The 26385-nt window shown below is 42.0% G+C and overlaps 2 protein-coding genes across 3 annotated transcripts in view; both read right to left on the bottom strand.

Annotated features, from left to right (window-relative positions):
• mapkapk2a (MAPK activated protein kinase 2a) overlaps positions 1 to 12427 on the bottom strand; it is a 50994-nt gene extending 38567 nt beyond the window's left edge. For both annotated transcript variants that reach the window (XM_054784487.1, XM_054784488.1), the window contains exon 1: positions 12407 to 12427. In XM_054784487.1, the coding sequence (XP_054640462.1) occupies positions 12407 to 12424 (18 nt within the window). In that variant the 5' untranslated portion in view covers positions 12425 to 12427. The remainder of the gene's footprint in view (positions 1 to 12406) is intronic.
• Positions 12428 to 14535: 2108 nt separating this feature from the next.
• Positions 14536 to 24936, bottom strand: dyrk3 (dual specificity tyrosine phosphorylation regulated kinase 3). The gene is made up of 6 exons (XM_054785607.1): positions 24139 to 24936; positions 21574 to 21683; positions 17785 to 17990; positions 17396 to 17699; positions 16520 to 16936; positions 14536 to 16446 (listed from the first exon to the last, which is right to left on the bottom strand). The coding sequence occupies exons 1-6, from the start codon at positions 24179 to 24181 to the stop codon at positions 15715 to 15717; spliced, it is 1812 nt and encodes a 603-aa protein (XP_054641582.1). The 5' UTR covers positions 24182 to 24936; the 3' UTR covers positions 14536 to 15714.
• Between the last annotated feature and the right edge of the window lie 1449 nt (positions 24937 to 26385).

Genomic DNA, 26385 nt, shown 5'->3' with positions numbered 1-26385 from the left:
CTATTACATGCTAATGAGCATACATACTGTACATCCATCCATTTTCTATACTGCTTCATCCTCATTAGGGTCGCGGGGGCATGCTGGAGCCTATCCCAGCTGACTTCGGGCGACAGGCGGGGTACACCCTGGACTGGTCGCCAGCCAATCGCAGGGCACATATAGACAAACAACCATTCACACTCACATTCATACCTATGGACAATTTAGAGTCGCCAATTAACCTCACCTGCATGTTTTTTGGAAATGTGGGAGGAAGCCGGAGTACCCGGAGAAAACCCACGCACACACGGGGAGAACATGCAAACTCCACACAGAAATGCCCAGGGGAGAATCGAACCCAGGTCTTCCCGATCTCCAGGCTGTTCCTGTATTGGCCAACGTGCGGCCCCCATACTGTACATACTGAGCATAAAACTAGAGCACTACACAGTAAAACCTCCAATTCTGTCCAGATGGAAAATTTAACCTGAATCCATGTACAGAAAATGTGTCTCACTAAATTACTTAGTCTCTTTGTTTCACTTCCGTCCCAAAGATACTCATTCAAAAAACTTTTTAATTGTACATACAGTACATATCATACACTGTCATAATTAATTCCTTATGTTCTTCATTTGTTTCCAGTAATGTACAAAAACACTACAGGTACAGTAGGATATCATACAGTACATTGCCATGGCTATACTTTATGGGTTTTTTTCCTACACAGTACAATTGGCGGCGAAGTAGTATATCAGGCACTATTGTTATTAAATGCCTTATGTTCTTTATTTGCTACACGTCATGTAGAGAAGTATTGAGGGCATATTTGTCCAGGGTTGGAATTTGTTTTGCTATAAATGTACATACAATGCAAAAAAAGTTTCCTCTGATCCGGTATGTATAGTTTTCAGCAATGTCCGTATCTGCCTCCCTCCCCCAGGAGGCCTTTATAATCCAATAATCCATCTTAATCCAAACTGAGATTATGTGAGGTGAAAGAGCCACTTTGTTCATAAGATTATCCTCCAATTGAAATCACTCTTACATTTTGTTTATAAGCGCACGTGCATGTCTTATTTACTTGTTTTTGTGTGTTTGTTCTGGGGGCGGGGGTGGGGGGGGGTGTTGCGCATTGGGCAGTCTTTCTGTTTTACTGAGCAGCTGTTCCCGCAGCCTCCTCTGAGTTCTTCATCCCTTCACTATGTTGTGTGCATTAGTGGAGGTCAGTCCAGTGCTCTTTAATCCTGCCAGTCTGATCCCCATCACGTTTCACCTTCCACTCACAACCTACTGCCCCACTGCCCCGGCATATCTCGCCAGCTATCCGTACGCCTCCTCTATTTACTGGCCGTGTGACACCTGGAAGACAGCCCTCCACTGTCATATCTGTGATGCTGCAAAGGGCAGACTTCTTGTAAAATCCCATCAAAGCTCAGAAACTATGAGGCAACTCAGTTTTAATCATCATCCTCCCTTGGCTCGTCACTCGACACGTACCCTGGTGAAATCCGCGCTGAATTACAATGGAACCGGCGGCCATGTGTTCTTAGATTCCCGTGCAGTTGCAATCCCGCTCTCTGCACTATTTTTAAGTTGCCCACTCCTCCTGCCTTGGTCACCAGCACAGTTGCAAACACACCCTCACAGTCATGTGTGCATGTGCAGGGCTGGTATGAAGGCCCTCTGCCTTGACTATGCCCTTGTACGGACATATGATCCACACACGAGCAAGCCATTGCCATTACTGGAGGCTCGTCCTTAAACACATATTCGCCTCAAGTCAAGAGCATGACCTGCTGCACCTCATGACCACATACACTGCTGATGTATATAAATATACTGTGTACACACATGTGGATTCCCATAGCAAACACAAGGGCTAATGTATAGCATGATCCTCACATGTGCGACATAAATAGACATCATTAATGGCCCTCAGGGTATACTGCCCTTACTGTATGTATGGTGGAATATAATACACCACATGCATCACGTTTCCAGTGTTCATTTCACCGTGGACAGGATTAGCTTTGCACTTTTGAACCTGAAACCTGGACGTAGTCAGCAAGCATATAGAGCAGTACCTACCAATGTAGCACACCATAAACAATTTAGTTTTACGATGAAGATTTTCGAGACAAAATATAGGCAAGAAGAATCAAATACATAGCATGTATTGTAGGGCTGCAGCTATTGGCTATTTTCTTCGTCAATTCATCTCAAGCTTGTTGTTTTGATTAACTGAGTAATCGATCATGTCCTGGACCACAGGTGTCAAACACAAGGCCCGGGTCCAGATGTCAACATTCATTATCTTAGTCAAAAATATTGCACTGTGTAAAAAACGTTATCCTTGTTTACCTACATACCATAAATCATATTGGGGGCATCGCAGCATATCATGCATGGTAGCGACGATTCCAGCATAATACAGCAAACTACAAAATAAGTCGTTTTTATAAGCATTATCATCTTACAAAAAAACAATTTGGCAACCAGTTGTGAGGACCCACCTCTCTTAAAGCTACACCGAATGGAACCCGAATGAATGTCTTGTATGCCTGTATCTTATACTTTTTACTGTTTGTTTTAATGACTGTTGTGAGAAAGGTCATTAAAACAACAAAGCTAGCGGTGTGCAGTAATGTATATTCATGGCTTCAGTCGGAATGAGCAGATGTCTTTATAGTGCACGTGTTGTGTGTGTGTATGTCTAAAGTAAGCCTTGACTGTGTGCCCAAGTTGCACCCTTAAGCAAAACATGTGCCCTACAATCCTCAGCAAGCCTGAGAGTGGAACATTTGCTAGAAAAAATGAATTTTACATTGCTGTTACTTGAGCCTTTTATGATATTTTTCTGTCCGTAAGCACTCCAAAGTCTCAAAAAGCAGTCCATTATGTCCCAATTAGTCTGCTCCTAATATAGCTCTGATGTTCTATGTTCGGCCTGGAGTAAAACATAAACATTAACACAGCGCAGAATCACTCAATTATTGATGCCTTGCTGGTGGGCTGTATTCAAACCACACCCCTTACAGTGTGCAGTGTGGGAGTGTGCACCAGTGAGACAGCAAGAAAATACGATCTTCATTTTGGCTCTCTGCTCAGTAGGTCAGCGTGTTGCCTGTCAGGGGCAGACGGAAAGTGGCCCTCCAAACTCTGACATGGAAAAAGCTCTCAGCACAACAATTCACCCAGCAGCTGGCTCCAAAGGAGAGCAGCAGGAGAAAACCAGGACACTGGATAAAATGAGGCCAATGAGACATACAAATATACTTTTGCTGTCTGGACGCCACATTAGGTACATTGAATAATATTTAAATTTGTTTGATGATCTGAAATATTTAAGTGTGACAAACATGCAAAAAAATAAGAAATCGGGAAGGGGGCAAACACTTTTTCACTTCACTCTAGATCGTGACTTAATTCCCTATCCCTTAAAGTAGAATTGTAGGCAAAGCCATAATATTTGGCATATAACCTTCATTGTCTGGATGGATGGATGGTTTAACAATCATGATAAAGTAGTATTCGAAGTACAAAAATCCATAATAACCAACGATAACGATGACGCCTCATTTTCAGGAGAATCCCCACTCACAGTGACAGGCTTTCATCGCTGTGCGGTGAGGGGATTGGAACAGCAATATGAAAGAAATCTTCATTATTAAGCACTATAAAAATAATCATCAAACGTATTTGTTCATGTGATGCACATAGAGCAATGAACAACTTTTCATGCTCTGTCTCCTTTCAGCTTTCTGCTCCGTTCGGCTTGTGCCATGAGGCATTCAGGTGCACTCGTAATTGTGTGCATTAGGTGGGAATTGTTTTTTATTTTTATACACGTACCTCCTGTGACAATTGGTGTACCCTTGGGAACCTAGGATGTAGAGTACTCTTACACTCTTGTATTTTGTATTACGTGATTCTATGACTATATATTGTATGTCGTCCACAGTGTTTGTAAAAAAACTGGTGCCATCCAGTCCGACAGTAAGGACCAATAATTACCATATAAAGTGGTCTTAATTCCATTATGCCACATTTCAATGGAGCGTCTGTCTCTTTTGAGACACGCCTCAGTGCTACATCTTCAAACTAGATTTACTATAATCAGCTTTAACATTCCAGGAACACTCCAGTGCAGCGGTACCCTTGCGAGAGCGCACAAGATGACCCGACACCAGCATACTGGACTGTTGACTTGTTGACCAGAAGTGGCACAGAGTGCCATTTTCCAGGAATTCAGGAATTCTACGCTTGTGTTGACGTACCACTGGCTTAAGTTACAGTGTTCATGATGTTTTTAGCAAAAGGACAGGACATGTGACACAAAGTGAACCATCAGCTGATATCACGGTACAGTACAAGAGTTGTGTTGGACACACAGAATAAGGGGGCTCCTTTTACTATTAATAGAGGCCCTCATATTGCATAGATCATGTGGTGCAAGGATTCACTATATGCATCCTTTTGAGGACATTAGTCTGGCTGTGTCAACTGAGACAGTTAACGTTCTGTTATATTCTAGCATAGAAGAGCCAGTGATAAGTCTGTGTCCACCTTGACTTAGTTAACCATTATTTCCTCTTACAGTCATGGAAAAAATTATTAGACCACCCTTGTTTGTTCAGTTTCTTGTTCATTTTAATGCCTGCCTCATACAGTTCTATAGCTATTCACCAAAGAAAAAAGTGATTTTGGTTATTATCAAGAAAACCATGGAAGTTGCTTCATATCAGCTCTTAAATTAAACTCGCTGTATTTGTTATTTGTTAAAGCACTTGTTGGACAGGACCATATCAAAAATATGGCGCATAATTAAGATTTGTCTGTAAAAGGGAAATAAACACAGGATGACAAATATTTACCAGACACTTTGTTGCATATTCAATAGAGCACACAAAGACAGTCTGGAGTTTTCTTTTTGGTTACAAATATTAAAATGATAGCTTTTTAGTACTGTGAAGTTGTAAATGCAAAATATGGAGTTGCTCATCAGAGAATGTTGCTTTTACATGAGAGAATTCAACTTGATGTTTTTCAAACAGCAAACAGTGCATCATTTTAGTAAAATATGAATAGCCTATGATTAATACAGATATCGTAGCAGAATGGTATGTACTGTATGTATCTACAGTAAATCTATATGCCTAACTATATGCTAGATAGAAACCAAATTATCTACCTATTACATGACCTACTGGTCGGCCAGTAACTGGTAGACAATCACCTACTAGCTTTCTAGCTTCTGACCCAATTACCTACCTAGCAACCAATCTACCTATGAACAGAGACACCAACATACATGGCTACCTAGCCAGCCAGCTACAGTATATACTGTATCTGACTTGTGACGACAGCTCAACAGACAAACTTAACCACCTACCATACCTAGTGACCTAGAGTCCAACCGAGCAATCTACCTCGTGCCCAAGCTACCTACCTATCCACCTAACTGACCTAACTGGCCAGCTAGCTACTGACCTACCTACCTAGCGACCAACCTACCTAGCAACTATGGTTGCCAACCATCCCTTGGAAAATGAAATCGTCCCGTATTTGGAAACAAAAGTACACGTCCCATATTGAGCTGAAAAGAGACACACTTCGTCCCGTGTTACCGTGAGAATCTACAAGTAAAATAGCCTGTAAATGGCAGTGGATTCCATTGACAACAGCTTTGTAACAACTTTTCACAGGCTAAGACAATTGATGCCAGCATGTCTGATCGCTCACCAATCAACTCAATGCCGATCAACTTTTCTGCCATCTTTGTTTACCTCCTTTTGCCTTGGCTGCCGTCTGCCTCAGTTTGGCGGTAGCTAGATAGCTAGCAAGCTGGAATTATCCACCTACAGTAGCTTCTGATCTGGAGAAGCAATGGGTTTTTTTCGGTGATGGAAAAGCTACAAGTGGCTACCATGTTCACAAAGTACGTGCTAACTTAGGCCCTGTCACACGGAAACGTACCCGGGATTGTTGTCAAAGCTCACTTCTGGTCACGTGACAGCGATGGGTCGGTGACATCCTCCTTTTCAGAGAGAAGTGGGTTGCTTGTCTACACGGAAACGACAAGCCAGCGTGGTCAGATTTTCCCACTAAGTCGTAATTTTACAAGAATAACATAGGGAAAACGCCATTGTAGTAGCATAAGTTTGAAATCGTAAAGAACAAACATTATTAACATTATTAACAAGTCATTATTAAAGTCGAAATATTACGACAAACAAATGAAACAACGCATAAAGTTGTAATTTTTGGAAAATTAGCATGCGGAAAATGTTAAGCCAAAATATAAAGAGAAAAAAGTTGTATTCTAACGACAAAAGAAGTTTATGGGATTAAACTCGAGTTATAATATTATGCGAATATGGTCAAAATATCATGGGAATAAAGTCATAATATTACAAAAAGGAAATTCATTAAGTTTATTTAAGAAGAAAGTTGAAACATATGAAAAATAAAAAACAATATAAAAAATGGGAAAAAAAGAGCAAAGACTGAAGTTCATACTAATAATACACTTTTTCACCTATATCAATCACAAAGCTAAGATGCAGTTTTTTTCTTGAAATATGTATAACTTAGCATATCTACATTTAAAGTGGCCCTTGCCTTCTTTCATTTTTCAGTATGTGGCCCTCGCTGGAAAAGGTTTAGACACCTCTGCTGAAATGTACCATATGTACCTACAGCCATTAACAGACCAACATACTTACCTGCGTAGCTAGCTATCAAGCTACCGAACTACCTATCTACCTCGTTTGCAACCAACCAACTTACCTAGTAACTGATTGACAGACCAACCTACTGTATCTACCTTGGCCACTTGCCCTCACCTCAAAAACAAAAAGGTTACTAGTCTTCACAAATGGTGATGACAGCATAACCTCTTTGGCTGAGGTTACGTTGAACAATCTCTGTCACACTTAACACGTGGTTTACGTATGAGAGATGACGTTGCAACTTGGAATTTTCTTCCAAGTGTTGCCAAGGAGATGCGGTACCTAAGATCTAAAGGAGGACTGGGAAGATAAAACCTTGAAAACACATTACACACACACACACACACACACACACATATACATGATTATATATATAGTAAAAGAGACAGACAGTGGGATTCATCTGTGAAGACGGAGGATGAGTCATCTTCTATTCCAGTAGTCAGTGTGAGCCAGTCAGGTCATGTAAGCACGGCCAGAACCCAATCCAAGAAAACACCTACCAATGGGTAGACAAGGTGTCTCAAAGTCAACTTACGTGGGGGCCTCTGGAGGTAGAGTCTGGGTACGGCTGGGCAGCATCAAGTATTCCATAAAAAAGTACTTAAAAAACATCCAATCTCAGCGCTTCCTCTTTAACAGCGTCGCTGGGAGTGATGCCGGTTTCCCAGCATGCCTTGCGGCACTTGTTTTGGAAAAAGTTGCTCGAGTTAATGTAGTTATTTGTTATCTCCCATAGTAATAGTAGTAGCGGTCCTATATGTGATTACTTATCTGTTGCATGTTGTCATCTTGGTGTTCGCGCAGTGACTGTAGTCAGCGCTCTGTTAAGTGACGCCCCTGTTTATGTCACTGTGTGACAAGATCACTGCGAAGAGACACTTCCATTAACCAAGCTAAAGTGTCTCTGACCTTCTATTGTGGGACTCAAGTTTGCTACAGTGTATGTCTGGCCTGTGGGTCGCAAGTTTGAGACCCCTGGAATAGAAGAAAACACAGGCATCTGTTTTTAAGCCAAGCCTTGCTAACCTGCATTCTGTGGGAATGTAGATTGTGGGTTGGCACACAACACCCAAAGCTTGTAGAGACATGTGTGAGCTCAGCTGTGAGTGTGTGTCATTGTATGCCGTTCCACAAAGGAGCAGGGTGCAATCTACTGTGGTGGTGCATGTGGGGACATGTGTCTCAAACTGTCTGTGTTGGGGGGGCTAATGTGGCACGTCCTACTTCGTCCATGCACTGTTGGGGTCAGCTGTCTCCGTGGTCCACAGCCAGAAGACACACACATCTCTCTAGCGTGTGTGTACTCTGTGACCCTGCACTGTGTGTGTGTGACAGTGTGTTGCGTGTTTAAAGGTGGAAAATCAGGGAGAATTGTGACATTGTTTTGGGTTGATGTCTAGTGTAAACACACACTACTGGTCCTCCTTGCCATGACATCAGACAAAGCACACAAAGAATGCTGGAAAACAACCCCAACATGTGATCACGCCACACTCGCTGCATTTTTTCACATTAGCTTCAGCTGTCACTCTTTTTACTCCTCTCTCTCTTTCCGACCCAAATACTGTCAGAGACAATTTACAGTCAAACGTCTCAAAATTCAAGGTAAGGTTTCTGGAAACATCACAGACAAACTTATAAGTTCCAACCTTCATCATGTGGACTGTAGAACATCACGTGACAGTGTCTAAAGGATTAACCCCACAAGTCATTAGTGATGCCACCACGAAAGGATGCAAAGAGGATAAGTGTGATGATAACCATAGAACAGGAACTAGACATTTTTATTACTCTATCGGAAGGTGTTTGGCTGCTCAGTACAATATAATTATGATTGAAGAGAAACAAACACAATATTAGCATTAGTGTCATATTATGTCCCTCGAGCCGCACTTTGGAGGCCACTAATATACAAAATGTTATGGTAAAATGCTTTGAAATTTGAACAACGTGCAAGCCAACCGCTGCTCCCACTGCTTTAAAGTGAAACACACAAACAGAGGCTGTCATGCTTATTCATGCTCCCATAATGTTCTGTCATTCCCTTTGTGTGTCACCTACTGGGATTAGAAACAGCACCAGTCAGGATGCCAAATGGCGACAGGTGAGCTTTGAAGCATATGGTCAGAGGTGACGGGGTCGCTGCCTAATGGGATTGATCTAATCTGCTTGTAATTTGTAAAGGAACACATGCAGAGACAGAAATGCTCCATATTTGTTGACATTGTCAAACAGTACACATACAGTAATATTAAATATACAGTATACTTTACCCCTTGAACCCTAGCGAGGATACGTGCCATAGAAGAAGGATGGCTGGACAGTATACTTTAGGTTGGAAGTGTTCAAAATTTTTCACCGAGGACCTTCTTCGAATAGAGAAAAATTGAAGGATGTGGTGGCCACTTTAATATTATTCGCCGTTTTATCAAACACACACAAGCATATCTATATACTGTGTTGTTATTTGCCGCCAGTCACGTCGAGAGGTACTGAAGGAAGCAGGAAGCAACATATCATGCACTGGCATGACTAAATTTGTCATGTTCTTTATTTGTTACCAGTCATTTCGGGTAGTATTGGTTGCTTAGTACTGTCGTGACTAAATACCTTATGTTCTTTATTTGCTACACATCCTGTAGAGTGGTATTGGAGGTATAGCGGCATATCATGCACTGTTGTGACTAAATCCCTGATGTTTTAAAAAAAAAATTATTTGTTTCCAGTGATGTAGAGTGGTATTAGAAGCTTTTCAGCATATTATATATGGCCCTAACTGAATCCCTCATGTTTATTTGCTACATGTCATGTAGAATAGTGTTGGCGGCATAGAAGCATATCATGCACTACCGTAACTAAATCCCTTATGTTTTTCAATTTGCTACCTGTCCTGTTGTGAGGTATTTGGGGCATAGCAGCATTGTATGCGCTATTGTGACAAAATCGCTGATACTCTTGATGTGCTACACGTCATGTAGAGGTGTATTGGAGGCATAGCAGCATATCATGCACTGCTGTGAATAAATCCCTCATGTTCCTTATCTGCTACATGTCATCTTAGCTTTGTGTTAAGGTTTAGTGAGCACTGAGCAGCATATTTATATGTATATACTGTGTCGCCATTTGCTGCCAATCCTGTTGAGAGGTATTGAAGGAATAGCAGCATATCATGCACTGACATGACTAACTTCCTCATATTCTTTATTACCACTCATTTTGAGTAATATTGGTGGCGTAAATTCCTCTTATTCTTTATTTGCTACGTATCGTGTAGTGTTGTATTGGGGCTATAGTAGTATATCATGCACCGTTGTGACTACATTCCTTATGTTTTTTTTTTTTATTTTGTGTTTGTTTCCAGTCATGCAGAGAGGTATTGGATGCATTTCAGCACATTATGCACTGCCCTGACTAAATCCCTTATGTTTGTTATCTGCTACATGCCATGTAGCAGATAACAAACATGGAGGCATTGGAGGCGTAGCAGCAACTTATGGACTATTTTGACATCGTCTCTCATGTTCTTTATTTGCTACTCTTCATGTAGATGTCATCTTGTAGGCATAGCAGCATATCATGCACTGTTGTGAATAACTTCCTCATATTCTTCTAAAACCAATTAAAACAAATGGAAAACTGGGCACCACTGCCTTTGTAAAGGCAGAGCATATGATACACTATTTTGTCCCTTTAATGATGTTTCTTTGACGACTGAAAGCTCATCTGGATGATTAAACACCTTGTTTCAATTCCCCCACCAACAACAACCATAGCAGCACATTTCTCACGTCCTCCGATGGAGGTAACGTTGCTCTACGTCCCTCTATTGCACTGATATCAGACGCTTTCCTCCTCTCAGGGCTGCCCCCGCCTACTTGTAAATGGAGGAGTCATCTGTTACAGGATATGATTCAGGCTCTTTCATACGTAAATTAAAAAAAAAAAACAAGACCGGGAATGTAGATTAGCATGGCACTGACATCAACAAAACATGTTTGACAAGTTTGACAACTGAGCCGTCGCAAGTATGAATTTAGTCTGATACGTGTTGTCGATGAGTCATCAGCTCCCTGTAATGAGTCTACACTCACATAACACTGAGATTTAATACAAGAGCTGCCTTTACATATGTAATAACGCTCACTGTTTATTGACATTGTCTGAAAGCTAGTATTGCTATTTTTGTAATTTTATATCTCACGTTGTGTAAGCGTACCTAATCACGTGTCCAGTGAGTGTGTGTCAACATTGTGATGACACTTTCACCAAGAGCAGCCCACCCATTCGTTGTCAATGATGTGTTGTGACCTGATTGTGCTGACTTGTGTGTGTGTGTGGACTTCCTCAGAAACACATGAAGTGGATGACACTGAGTCATCGCTTGTGACACACTTTGTTGCAGTCTGTACTCACTGGCCACAACATTAGGTACACCTGCAAAAACCTATACTGTGTTTTTTAAATTCTCTGTTTGCTATCGGACATGGGCAGTACATTAGTATTGGTGGTTTAGCAGCATATCATGCACTGTTATGACTTACGCATGACCCTAATGAGGACAAAAGATATAGAAAATGGATTGAAAGACCATATACTGGGTGTTGTTATTGTTAAATAATAAATGTAGTGTATTTATTTGTTACTTACTTGCATTATTTGTTCATAATTATTACTCTAATATTTTCTGCAGTTTTAGATCACATGCTTAAATACACCAGCACAATTGAATGGGTTCCAGTGGAAAGCGCTGTATCAAATCATCCTGAGACACACTGAGATGCAGTGCAGTTCTGTCTACACCAACATGACCGCACTTAGGCATGATGAGATTCTGACTGTATAATAACCTTAGCAAAAATATAATGGTTTCACAGTATCATAATTACAGCTCCAAAATGTGTTATTTTGAGATATACTGAAAAGAATAGAGGGCCGCACGGTGGCCTAGTGGTTAGCATGTTGGCCACACAGTCAGGAGATAGGGAAGATCGGGGTTTGAATCTATGTGGAGTTTGCATGTTCTCCCTGTGTGTGGGTTTTCTCTAGGTGCTCCGGTTTCCTCCCATATTCCAAAAACATGCATGTTAGGTTAATTGGCGACTCTGAATTGTCGAAATCGGTAAAGAAAGGGGAATTTTTAATGCTAAGTTTAGCTTCACAGCCGTGGCAGTGGCTTCTCTCGAGCAGACGAGTTGTCACGAAGTACATCACCGGGAAGAAGACAGAAGTTACTGGTGCACTGCAGGTATTTTTTTTGTCGTTGTCAATTATAGTAGTGACCCAACTAATGAGTATTTTTTGAAACACTTGCTGTCTCTTGGCGGATTTTTGCTTTGAACGGCTCGCTACAATTTGGGCTAGGAGCTACTAGTTACGGGCAGGCATAGCCGAGGACGGCTATTTCGGGGCTTGTGTCAAATAGCATTAGCTAACATTAGCGTTAGCATCGCGCTAGCTGGTCACCGCGAAAGATTTTCAACACACACGTAACATATGTACATTATACAGATCTGATGTGTTTTATTTGTTATGTATTGTGCAAAAGTGTGACAGGAACAACATCAAATTAAAAGCACTAAATGAATCATAAGCCAACATCCACCAGTGCAGCCTGAAGGACTTGTTTTTTTTCAGAGGTGCGCCAACAAATATGTACATTAGCACTCAATAAGGTAATCAAATCTTACCTTCATGCATTCCCACATAGTATCAGCATTTGGGACCAAATATGAGGTGAAAGAAAAACCCCAAAAATACAGTGAAGTAGTCTTGTCTGTGCATCGTGGGAGACGATGCATTGCCAAGTCAAATGGTGCGTTTAAAGACCGTCGAACAAATTGCCACTTGCATTAGACTTGCAAAAATTGTGGGATTTCTAAGTACTGTGGCCATTGTTTTATATTATATATATATATTATATAAAACAATGGCCCATATTTCCGAAATTTGTATCCCTTTACAAAAAAATAGATGTAGTTATTTAGAAATTATTTCATTTTAAATTTTGGTGTTTTTTTTTTTAATCATGCACCTAAATGTTTTCCACAGCCTGGTGGTGGGGGATCCCTGCCTTACAGCATGCTTGGGGCTTTGTGCTCTTTTACACATTTGAAAATACTGTAAGAATGACACTTCTATACAATTGGCTTCTTTATTTTATAATGTAAAATTAACATCGACAAACGTAATTGTTGAATCATATCGAATCGTATCATTTAAACACTGTTCAAATTGTTCTGTTTTTAAAATATATTGTTTTTTAATCATATCTTAACTCGTTTATCTAGATGCCTATTGAAGCGTTTATCACAGAGATTTGCATCCCTACTTATTATATTTAAAATTTCTTTCTATCTGCAATTAATTATGATCAATTATGAGTTAACTATGGACAAAATGGGATTAATCTTGAATAAATTTAAAATTAACTTTAAAAGTATGCTTAAGTATACTTTTCTAAACTTAGAATACTCAAATTTAGTGAGAGAAAGTATTACATTTGTATACTTCATAGCACACTTCAAGTACATGGTCTGTAGTATACTTGCTATACTTATTCTGAGGTATACTTAATAAAATTAATTTTATATACTACTTTTTGCAAAGGGATACCTTGAAACTAGTAACTGGCCCATGCCAAACCACACTAATAAACATGGCTACATTAAAAATAAGCAGTATCTATCTGCAAAACTACAATACAACTAACTAATATTGTGGTGTATAATGCCAGTATAATGTCAAAATAAGTGAGGGACAGTGACTATAACCCTATCTCTGCCTGGGAGCCCATTCCCTATTTGGTGAGCACCGTTGGAGACATTGTTTCATAACACAGCACCTTGGTTTCAAATGACAAAAGTGTTCATCTTCCTTGATTGCATCAATACTGCTGTCCTCCAGGAACTGTAAACACACACAGTAGGCATTTCATGTACTGGAGGAAATTAAGCCTCCTGTGCACCCGCCTATGGGCTGATAATGGGTTGGTAGACCATATCCCAGTGACTAACAGCAGTCATGGTACCACTGGCTGTCACATGGAGGTCTGTGCGATCCATGATAGGCCTGCAGATAGCAGATGCTGCTGGGTTGTTGCTCTACACAGCTTCCTCCACCTCTCCTGGTATGTTTTCCACACTCATAAGAGTTATTCAACATTTTTGCCTCATAAATCTTAAGCCACACATGATGAAATGACTCCAGATCAGCACATTTCAGTTAAGAACAACTTTCATTTTATTTTCCTTAGAAAAAGAAACTATCACAACTTAATTTGGTTACTTTACATTTTGTTTCTCTCTTCTAGTTGTCACCCAGTAGCCTCCTTTAACAAGATTGTGATCTCATGCTGGAACACCAAACATCCCGCTACTATACCGCACACCACGAGTACAACATGACAGCATACATCTTTTTTGTTTCTTCTTATTCCACATTTGCATTGGGCATCCTCTTGGCAACTGGGAGTGACTCGTGATCGAAACCACTTCTATTTGGAAAAAAAAAAAAAAAAAAAAAACCTAAATGGAGTAGAAATCCCTGATGGTTTTACTTAGAAAACAAGGGATGACCGTCTTTGAGCAGAGTGGTCCATACAACATGCACCTGACAACATGTGTGTGGAGTGACTGGACAGCACCATAAATTCACTCTCCATATATATATATATAACCTCGTAAACCCATTATATATATATATATATATATAACCTCGTAAACCCATTATATATATATATATATATATATATATATATATATATATATATATATATATATATATATATATATATATATATATATATATAAAATGGGTTTACGAGGTTCCCTGGCCTACATGACACAGTGAGAGAACAAGGAGGTGGAGGGACAGGGAATCTAGGTCAGATTGTGGAGCATGCAGACCAGACCCCCTTTGTGGCTCCGACAGTGAAACTGTACACAAAAAAAGCAAGCCTACATAGGATTAAGGGATGTATCAAGTGTTTCCCTGAGAAACATGTCTTCAATCAGTACCAGAGAGAGATATTTTTGCCTCTCAGAAGAAAAAAATGGCTCATATTTAGCAACCATCTAAGTCCGTATTAGCTACTTTTTGTCTCCCTGTTGGAAAAATGTAGCCACATTTCACTGCAGGTAGCATCCTAGTGGACCGTAAACATGACTATTGATACAAGGTGATGAAATATTCCCAAAAAGAAATGGGGAGTTAAGTCAGCCATGACACACTGGTGACAAGTGGAGCTCCTGTCCTCTTCCTCAACCTTCTGTCAATCTAAGTAGCACAAGAGGGGGTCTGAAAATAGATCACTCTTCATGTCTCCTACGGTAGCACCACCATGCACACACTAATGCCACATATTGAGCTGACATGCAAGCACCAGGGATAAGGAAAGGGGAGGCTAAAAGAGGTCAATTAGCTGCAGGCTGTGAAAACGTATTGCAAAAACTACATGATGCTGTCGTCAAAGTGTGTCAACCTGTTGTCAGTGTGCTTGTTTTATTCTCTTACTGTTGGCTGAATAAAATGTTGCCTGCTACCACTGAGCTAATTAGAGTTTGTGTAGCCCTTTTCAAGTTTCACTCCTCAAGAGTGTTCATTTAGAAAGAGTGAGGCGTTCGAGTGGGCCCTGACTAAAAACGGGAAAAACACTCGTGTGGGAACAAACACAGGTTAAAAACACTAGCTGTCCACTCACACATTTTGTACAAAGCATGATCTAAATCAATGACTTGTGTATAGAAACTCCACAGCCACTTAAGGAAATCCTTTGTATAAAAACTTGGTATGAATTCTTGTATTCTCTTTTCTGTGAACAGCTATTATTAAAAAGCAACGACTGGGGTGTCGATGCCGCTCAGTAAAAAACAAATACAAACAAATACAACCAAACATTGTAAAAGCTAGACTCCACTTTCTCCTGCACTCTTGACTCCTCCTGAGGAGTGCAGAGGAGGAGGGAGAGGAAGGAGAGAGGAGATGAGTGGGACTCTCTCTAAGAGACAAGTTTGGGTAGGACCGTGCGAATAGGTATGGCCTCTCCTGAATCTCCCAACATGGTGCTCCTCAGTTTGTTGTTGGCAGCTGTGGTGGCCAGGCCAGTGCCCCCCTTGGCGAGGATGGAGGGGAAGGAGGTGCTGTGGTGTTCAGGGAGCCGCTTTACTGGGGCCCCTTGGCTCCTCTCGGTTCCAGGCAGCGGTTTGGGCAGCCGGCGATACAGCCATGGGTGTCTGAGGGCCTGGCTGGGGGTCAGACGAGATGAGGAGTCCCAGTCCAAACACTTCTTTATGAAGTCAATAAAGGTGGGGTCCTCACAGCCTTTCAGCGCAGCACTCCACTCTTTGCTGGCAGGGGGGCCTCTCAGTTTACCACGGCGGGAGCGAGACGGCGTCAGCACAGTGGCTCCAGTAGGCAGAGTGTTGGCTCCACAGTAGCGAGGGTGGCCCTTGGAGTTGATAAAGGTCTTTACTCTTTTGGCCTGTTCCAGAACCTTCTGTGGAGGCATGCCCAGCAGCTCCATGACGCAGGCTAGTTGGTCACCCTCGTCCTCCCCGGGGAAAAGAGGGTAGCCTGTCAGCAACTCGGCCAGGATGCAGCCAAAGCTCCACATATCGATAGGAAGGCCATAGCGTGCGCCGAAGATCACCTCGGGCGCTCGATAGAAGCGAGATTGGATGTAGGTGTACACACGTTGGTGCTCGAAGCAGCTGGAGCCAAAGTCAATCACCTGGTGGGAGAAGACAAATCAGTGAGCGAGAGCAGCTTCAGGAATACAGCAAGCTTTGTGTGTAAATAAATACCTTGATGCCGCTGCGTCCCTGCTGTTTAAGCAGAATGTTTTCGGGCTTGAGGTCACAGTGGATGATTCGTAGCCTGCTCAGGGCTTCGAGGCACTGGAGGATGGAGTGTGCAAACTTCCTGACCAGCGGCAAGCTAAAGCCCTGGAACTTGTTGCGCTTGATAAGCTCATAGAGGTTCATGCTGAGCAGCTCGAAGGTCATGCAGATGTGGTTACGGAAGGTGAAGTGTTCAAGCATATGCACCACGTTCATGGTGCCGTTGCGGTCTTGCTTGCGCAGGTGCTCCAGGATGCGGATCTCCTCCTGTGCCTGTCGGTGGAAACGCTTCTCGTTGCGAACCATCTTCAGAGCCAGGTGCTGCTGCAGTTTATGGTCGTAGACTTTGGCTACCTGACCGAAGCTTCCTTTACCGATGATCTGAGGATAGAAAGAGCTAAGTATCATTTTGACTTGACACGGTATTCTGGTACTTAACATGTAACAAGAAAACGTTTGGAGATTTTAGTTTGGCAGATTATTTTTCTGTTGTAACAATCTCCATCAATGGAGAAACACGTCAACATTGAGGCAACGTAAAGGTAATCTGGGACCGAGATCACCTCCAGAATTTGCAAGTAGAAAGAATGGAGCGGCCTGGCAACAGTCCTGACCTCAACCTAACTGAACACTTGTGGGATCAGGTGCTATACAAGAGGAAGACGAGCAACAACGCCAGGATGAGTAGTGGCATCCTACAACAGTGTGTTACCAGTCTGGCCATATTTACAACAGAGACAAACTATCAAACTCATTTCTGAACTTTTTTTGTTCTATTCACAGACTCCAATACTCATTCAAAGATTATCTAAAGATAAAAGACACATTTGTCCGCCTCACCTTGAGAAACTCATAGCGGTAAGCCAGGTGGTCATGGGCTACGTTGATATAACCACCTTGCTCGTCGTCATAGCCGCAGTTGTTGTTGCCCCCCACGACAGCAGGTCTCTTCTTGGCATTGGGTCCCACAAAGTAGATATCTGTGTAGGAGTGGATCTCAGTCTGCTCAAGGCTGGTTAGTTGAGTCCGGTATAATCTCTCCGCCTGCTCCGGTGTGAGCGGGCCGCACACCTTGCTGCTGTTCCCTCCGTTAACAACCACGTGAGAGCTGGAGTTTTCATTGGAGCCCTTACTGGATTCAGAGCTTTGGTGAACACAAACAGAAAGACTGCGATGAGCGAAGGCCCTCCTTCTTGGTGTAAATTATTTAAATGTGAAGCGTCTCCCACCTGTCTACACTGTGATCCTTGGACACGCTAGAGGCTGGCGCTGGCTTGCTGGCCGTCTGACCGCCGGTCCCGGTGTTCTGTGGCGTTGCTGTGGTAATGGCACTGATCTTGCGATTGTTAGTAGACTCTTCGTAAAGATACTTGACCTTCAGCTGGCCACCTCGCACAGTTATCTGATCCCTCATCACAACCTTGTTACCAACAGCCTGAAGAAGAGACAGCAGGTAGAAAAGGCATTATTATAGTTATGAGTGTATATATGCACTGCACAAGTATGTACAGTGTGTACTGTTTGACACCAGTAAAAATAAATCTGGTCTGGCTGAAGCCAAACCATCTGGAGTGTGAAATGGATGAACTCATGCTCAGCAGTAGCTCAGCCTTTAATGACTAAATTACTATTTATTATTATTACGTTTTTCGAGCATTGCTGAGGCACCCTTGAGCAAGGCACTCCGAACTGGGGAGTAACAAAGCTGGGCAACTCCCTCAGGGATTGAAGTTTTATTTCTTCCTCCTCAAACTGTGAGGCATTAAAGCGGACGAGCCAGCAAAACTAGATCTAGATCCCGTCTGGTCAGGTACAGGAGGCCATACCGGAAGACCCACCCACCCCGCCCCCCAAAAACAATAAAACACATCCGAAAGGCAACCCACATCCCAAGGCACATATTTATCAAAAACGTTCCCCAAATTAAACAACTCTTATCAAATTAAAAACAATGGGATTGAATATTGTCAGTGTTTTTTAAGTTTACGGTTGCTACAACAGCTGAATGTTTAGGTAAGTTTCAATTCTTCAGGCAGGTTTCGTTTGAGCATCCCCTTGGAATTCTGTCTTTTAAAATCTCTGCCGTGTCTTACCAGTGGAAATATGCACAATGAGGCACAAGGGACTTGACATCAACGTATGTGTTCATGAAAAGCAGGACACACTTCTGTGGGTTGGTTGGGTCAACATTCTAGTCTTCCACGTGAGCACTTCACATCATAATAACAGACGGCAAACTTTGAGGGTTTGCTATGGTGTCTTGTTTGATGACCAGTGTCTACAAGACGCACAGCCACTCCACCAGGAAATACAGATGAAATGATGTGGTGACATATCTGTGCTGTAATTACGTTCAAGTCTTGACGATAACACGTTGATCCTGCATTCCAACACAGCGACAGACGGCGGGGTCAGTTTCCAGTGTAACTATATGGTCTTGATTTATGACATGCAAGCCAAATGGCCAACCCTGTGGCCTTCTCGCAGTTGCTGTCCCAAAAACTGTACAGCCAGCGTCATTGATTGAGCCCCTTCACACACACACACACACACTCTCATAAAAATCAAATGGCATGTGGCGCGCCAACAGTGATGGCTTATTGATCTGATAAATTACAAAAAACATCAGCAAAAGAGAGCCTGGGGTGAAAAGCGTGTGTGTCAATGTTAAATGATGGTGCTCCTTGTGTGCAAATCGGCATGGTGCAACAGATGGAGAGAAGCTAATCTCTTTGCTGTCAGAGAAACACCTCAACATGCTTTTTCCCCCCTAACTCTCAAGCATCCAATTGCACAACTTGTCACGTGCAGCAAACACACAAAACTTGTACTGCAAGCCAGCTGGGCTCATTCAAGCTGGGACAAAGACAAAACAAAAGTGAAGGTTCATGAAAGCCCTAAACCTCCTCACTCTTTAAAGTTGTATTCCAATTCTTCGCATTACTTTCTCATTGGCTTTTATGGTGACTAGCAATGGCTGATGTGGTTATTATTACTTCAGCGGCGCACGAGGCAGCTCTGTAAGCATTCCAACAAATGGAACTGGGGCGTGCGCTCCTGTCAGTTATATTCAATCGAGGATATTACCTCGGCGAGCGTGACAGCAAATACAAAAGAAGGGCAACTCTGGGAGAGACAACGCACTCTAACCTCTGTCCAGGCCAACTGATGGAGAATTTACATGGCACGGTATAAGAGGAGAAAATGTTGATTAGTGATTTTGTTTGTGGGTCACATTTTCAAGCCCAGTAAATCTTTATAGACTTTATACCAAACCATTCCCCCCCCCTTTAGCATGGAAGGCTGTAGAGAACCATTGTGTGCACATTTTGTGCCAAAGGGGCCATTCAGAGAGGCACCCAGTAGCCCACTTGTATATTCACACATTCTCAATGTTGTTGAATGAGGCAAAATGTTCTTACTCGATTGAAAAATAAGTGTCCTTGGTGTACAGTATTGAAAAATCTATTAATGCCATATTTGCATACCCATTACTTTGACAAACAGTATGTGAATATATGCTACTTACATTTGTGGAACAATTCCAGACATTGTTTTTGCACATTCCCACAAAAAGTCACATGGTCGCTACTGAATGTAAAAAAACATGTAAAAATAACTGTACACTGTCAAGTCCATTAAAAATAGTGACAAATAAAACCTTGCACTCACTGAATTATAAGTCAGTGATGACTGGACACCACATGATTTTTAGATTCATCCATCCATTTTCTATACCTCTTGTCGTCACTAGGTCACGGGTATGCTGGAGCCTATCTCAGCTGTCTTCGGGGAAAAGGCGGGGTACACCCTGGACTGGCCAATGATTTTTAGATATCAATACATAATTAACTTGTGTTGACTAATTTGGTCCCATACCTACACTTCTTGCTGTGCAGCTGGTGTGTGTTACAAGCAAAACAAGGCTTTCAAGGCACTTCCCACGCCAATTAACACATCTGATGGCAGCAGAAACAAAAGGTAATGATTGTTATTGGATTTCCAAAGTTCCCGTACTTTGTCAATATTATCCTTGTAGCAGAATTTGGGTATTTTGTTGACAGCACATCAATAAAGATCATTTTACAGGATGCAATTACAATTCATATCAGAGCCACTCAATAAAACCATGATATTCCTGTCAGGTTTTTGTGCCCTTTTTTCCCCAATATCCTGGAGTGAATCAATCAAAGAAAAACCAAACATTACTAAAGATTCATTTTATCGTCACTATACCTGAATAATATAACAATTACAACCATGGAATTTACATTTCACCTACGGCTAACAATTTCAAAACATACATAGAATAGAAGATCCTTGTAAAGATCTCTGCAGGTTCGGAGAACGGTGCCATATACATCAAGGGATGCTTTTTAAACTTGATTTAATGTTAAAAAGTGAGACGTGACCTAAGACCACACATTATTCATTTGCCATTAAATCCGCTCTAAAATAAAGACCATATTAGCAGGAATTAAAATGTCAGCCTTTGAGGCAATCACTCACACAAAGTCTCATGGAGTAGTATGGAAGCACACGCACACACACACACACACTACTACCTGGACTACTGACTGTCTTGCACTCTTTACAGACTATTACAGTGTGTATCTGTTGTAAATATTTTACATTTTCTGCACCTTATTTTCACTACTTTACTATTTATATCATATCATTTATATCACATGTTATGACTAGAACATACAGCTGCACAACAACAAGGAAATGTTGCCAAACGGAATTTCATTGTACACCCTTGCAATGACAATAAAGCTTCTGCTAAATAAAACGTGCATCACAGGGGTGGAAGATAAGAGATACGCTAACTGTGCTGCCTTGCAACAGTAAAAAGGCTGAACGGAGTGAAGTTAATGAGATGACAAGAAAGAAATGTGTAGTGTGGTGGTGGGGGGGAGGGTTATGTCTCTCCAAGGAACAGGATGTCTGGAGACAGAGTGTGTTAGAGCACAGGAAATAGGCCTTTGTTGGCTTTGTGTGTTTGCATGTTTGCTTACTGTGTGCTTGGGCATTGGTGGCAGGCCAGAAGGACTGTTTGTATCGGCGTCCTCTTTGAGGATGTGGTCCGTCCTCATGTACGAGTCATAAAGGCCATCACCGTGACGCGCTGAGGGACCAATGAGGAACAAAACACATCAGCGTGACAAAATAAATCAGCAGCACAAACAAAGATACATCATGTCATCTTTGGGGAAAACAAAGGTCGAGCAAAGTCCCATTGATTATTTTGTCAATCAAGTCTCAACGTCCGCTAGCTACAATGTTGTGAAAACAAACTGGAGAAGCAGGATAGCTATGTTTGCTATTTCCTGTGAAAATGAATGGATGTATTTTGACTGGTGTATTGTACCCAAGACAAGGGCAGCGACCTGACCAGCTTAGGTAGGGCTTAGGGTCCCGGATTGCTAGCGCTGCAAGTGGTATTATTGGCCTAATGGGGGTAACAGATGCCCGTGTGACGACAGCATCTTTCCGTCTACCCATCTGTCCATTCAGGCCCCGGTCATGTACGGCTTGCATCAGGTCAGGTGCGCTCCAAAATAGAGCCCATATGGCCATTCAATAGCGAGGTGTGTGTGTGTGTGTGTGTGTGTGTGTGTGTGTGTGTGTGTGTGGTCACATAGATGCTGGCACTAAGCCATCCACTTAATTTGAGATGATACAGGCTGGATGCATGATTGAGACGAGCGTTCAGAGCTTGTAGGAGGAAGGCAGTTTCTCATATGACAAAGCCCATCATCAGGCTGTTTATCTCAACATTTGTTAGGCAGGCTTTCTACCTCACTAGATCTAAGCTCCCGCTTCTCACGGTCTCACATTGAAATGTACGCGCCTGAGTAGCCAGGGAACATTTACATTGCCGACATGTTTGGTTAGCTCCAAGAAAAATATCTGGTGTTCCCGCCGACTGGCCCTTGAGAGTGTTCTAAGCGTGGGCAGGTGCGTCACAACCCGTGTCCCCTAGTCAACAGACCTGCTCCGGGACAGATTAGACTCGCTGCCTGGATACCGACGCATTAGACCTGCACAGCACAGCAAACACAGGCTTTAGGTCTCCACGCACAATATAAAAGGCAAGCACGGACACCAGCAGCCTTCTGGGGCCTCTGCACTTTTAGGACAGAACTGGACTTTGCTTTACTATCAAACCTACCAAGAGAAGTAAGAAAATAAGCATACACTATTAACACATATAGTGCCTTAAGGAAGAACACTTGCATAAAAATGTACCTTATCTAACAACATCACAAGACAAACAAATGTTACCAGTTATGCTAATCAACACAAATTCTGTGGACACATCTATCATAACAGAAAATTGGCCATTTTGGGCGAATTCCATCTGTAGTCCTTCTTGGGAATTTGCTCGACTGCTACCAAATTTGTACCAGGTGCACAAGACAGGTTGCTGACACTAAAGTGCGAAGCTTTTTAGGTTATGCCAGTATAGCATCAAACTTTTGATGATTGTTTTGATTATTTGGAAGACAAACCATACATGTGATACAGATATCCTCAAGTTTTATAATCAAAGGACAAACGATTAGACTTATAGCCAGGTCCCACCTGTGCACCTGCTGAGAGGTTTTTGATGACTGTGCTCATGTTTTTCAGTCCAGTCAATCTTGCTCAAATTTCACACACATGCGTGGCAGTCCCCAAAAGGTGTGCACGAAATGTTGTCTAAGATGAGCGCATCTTTTTCTTGTGTTTTCTTTCTTTTCTTGGGAGAATGAACAGAATAAGAATTCCATTGCATAGTAGTGCTGCCTGTTTAACTATGCATATGACAATAAAACTCTTGAATCGAGCTGTGAGAGAAATTTTAAGTCAGTCAGGCGTATGGAGTCAAACGCTGGGGTTTAACTGTGTCAGCGTGTGGTGTGTTTGTCAGAAAAGTAATAGCCGAGGCAAAAACAGTTGGGGTGCATGTTCTGACAAATTTTCCACTCTTTTGTATCCAGCAGTTCCGGAGTATAGAAGGGCTATCTTACAAGCTAAGTTCACACACATTATATGCCATTAAACGTGACTGAGGTAGTAGGAGCAAGGCTCTTGTTCCTGGTAATGTTATCAGTGTATCAGTATGACCTCATGTTAACAACAGGGTTCATGCTGTATCACAGTGAAAATAAAAAATAAATAGAAGCCAGGTCCAACAACAGATAGACCGAACCAAGAAGGTTGTCAGTTATATTGGTTTAAACTCGATACCAAGCAGCAGACAAACAGCTTATTGGGAAATAGGCAGCACATCCTGAAATGTCTGCCAAAACATTGAGATAAAGGCTTTGAAGGGTGGTGTTGGCGTTATACGTGCTGAGAAAAGAAAGACTACTTAGTTTAGACATCTGTCTGCTGCCTGTCCACCAAGTGCCACGACGTGACATTTGAGCCCACATCCAAGAAAATAAATGACTATTCAAAGCCATTTCTGGCACGAGATATTTATGTGAATGGAAAGAGTTGCCCGAGGGTTACATTTCCAAGAGACCTACCTGCCAATGCGTGCTAACAACACTACTGTAGTAGGTTTGACAAAGACATGTAATTGTGGTTACCTGTTACTATTGGGCCCTCCGGTTTTCTGCTTATGATCATCATGGTTGTAAATAGTTTGTGATGCCAGCATCCGAAGTGAAGAAGTCCCAAAAACAGTAGAAAGAAATTACATGTAGCACTTTTAAAAAGTGTTGACACCGTCCAAAATAGCCCCGAGTTGTGTTGTACCTATTCCCTGGGGTAAAGCTAGCCTTTTAAAAAAAAGTTTAGTCAGAAAGTCAGCAATCCGGCTTTGTTTAAACGTGTTTTCTGTAGGCAGCTAACATTAGTAGAGCTTGGGGAGGGGGTGGTCGCTTTCCTCAGCAAGCTAGCCAGCTAGCCACAAAACAATCGTCCACAGGGGAGCCGCTCCCTCTCTTACAAACAGATAAAGTCCAAATATTACAGCGTTCTGCTGTGGCCCCTGTGCCCCTCGCTTTTTTCTGTCTGCAAAGCGACTCGAGCCAGAGCACCATTCCCGTGTTTATTCCCGTCTAGCTGACTTTGTAGTTAACAACAAACAGCGACGATACGACCAACTCGCTGCGACCTCTCTTGTCCTCCTTTGGGACAGCGTCGCTCGTCTTTGGACGGCTATCCAAAACAAGCTAGCAAGCGGTGCCCTCGCTCCATGCTAACGGCGCAGACGACCAACGTATCTCCTTTTCCGTAGAACACCTGTAGTCACCGCGACAAAGAAGCGGTGTTTAATCCGTCCTCCCGGCTGTTCAAGTGTCTTATTCGACGTAGCCGAGTGTGTGTTGTTGCTATGGGCGTCTTTAGTGTCCCGGGGTGAACGAGCTGGCTATGGCGGAGGGCGGGGAGCAGGGCGTGGCTTGGCTGGCTACAAGTTGGAAAGGAGGGCGGAGCGTCCCCTGGTGGTGACAACTTGCACAGCATAAACTGTGCACAACAGATGACCCAGCTTGGTAAAAATTCAATGTTACTATGTTACCGTTTTATGCATTAAATAATTGTATTGGGTAAAAATAGATATGGCTGTATCTGGTACAAGTGAATAATTATTTCATCCATCATGTTTTACTCTTTTGATGAAGAAAAACATACTTACAATGCAACTACTTGCCTATATTTTTCTATACGTTTTATAAAACTTTGAAAACGTTGTAAATTTGATGCCAAATTTTTTTTCAGTCATAGTCGCTCGAAGTCAGCTGGGATAGGCTCCAGCATGCCCCCGCGACCCTAATGAGGAGAAGCGGCATATAAACTGGATGGATGGATAATCACTCATACTGCAATAAGCTTTTTCGACTCAGTTACACATTCTTGATGCCTCAACCATCTTCATAATTTATGAAAAAAACGGCAGTAGTGGTAAGTCCTCATGTCCACCACAGGGGACACTGGAAAAAACGGTTATTTTCAGTATCTTAAAAATGACCGTATGTCATTAAAACTATCTCAAACTATTTTATTAAACCCTTGTTGTAAAGAAAAACACTCAATGTCTACCTTTAAAAACACAATAAGCGGATACATTCAATAACACTCTCGTAGAGTGTTTTGCATTTGAAATCAGGCCAAAACGGGACAAACATGCATTGCTGTGTCTCAGGAGGTGTATTAGTTTTGTCAGAGGTGAATTATTGCTTTTATTACTATTACTAATTACTGTTTAAAAAGTAAAAGTAATTGAAATCCAATGTAGAACTAATTTGTACTTAGTTACTTTAATGAAGCAACACTTTTAGATAGATAGATGGATGCTTTATTTATCTCCAAGGGAAATTCACGTTTCCAGCAGCTCTGCAAAGGTGTCCTAATAAACACATGACTTTGCTGAGTAGAAATACATGGAAAAGAACCGCTACTCAGTTACAGTTACAGGAGTAAATGCAATTCTGTTACTTTGCACCTCTGGGTTTTGTATCTGTTGATTTAGATACAATACATTTTATATTGATATGTAAGTAAATACAACTGCACAATGTAATGCGATTACATTCCAGATTTTACAGGTATTTATTAGAGGTGTCACAAGGTCTCTCAAGATTAAAACGTGACAAGATTTCTCGATCTTGTGGCCACTTGGCCTGGGACAATAATAAATAAATAAATGAATCACACAATAAATGAAACTAAACTCGGTCACTTCGCCGGCCCCAATATACTGCCATGTGCATGCGTGTCTGTTTTCCTCGTCTCCCGCCTCCAAACAGGCAGGAAGAGAGTTCACTCTGTGCATTGGTTTCAGCACCTTGGGACGGTTGTTCCGTAGAGCAACTCCATGAATGGAGTGAGCC

This window comes from Dunckerocampus dactyliophorus, chromosome 8 (genome assembly GCF_027744805.1).
Source record: "Dunckerocampus dactyliophorus isolate RoL2022-P2 chromosome 8, RoL_Ddac_1.1, whole genome shotgun sequence".
In the NCBI taxonomy this organism is placed as follows: Eukaryota; Metazoa; Chordata; class Actinopteri; order Syngnathiformes; family Syngnathidae; genus Dunckerocampus; species Dunckerocampus dactyliophorus.
This window is presented reverse-complemented; position numbering and strand designations above follow the sequence as displayed.

Excerpts from the sequence above, each read along its gene's own strand:
- dyrk3 (XM_054785607.1), bottom strand. The coding sequence starts at position 24,181 with ATGATGATCATAAGCAGAAAACCGGAGGGCCCAATAGTAACAG. Across the intron at positions 17,991-21,573 it reads CACCAATGCCCAAGCACACA|GCTGTTGGTAACAAGGTTGT; the intron begins GTAAGCAAACAT and ends TCTCTTCTTCAG. Across the intron at positions 16,447-16,519 it reads AGGGACGCAGCGGCATCAAG|GTGATTGACTTTGGCTCCAG; the intron begins GTATTTATTTAC and ends TTCTCCCACCAG.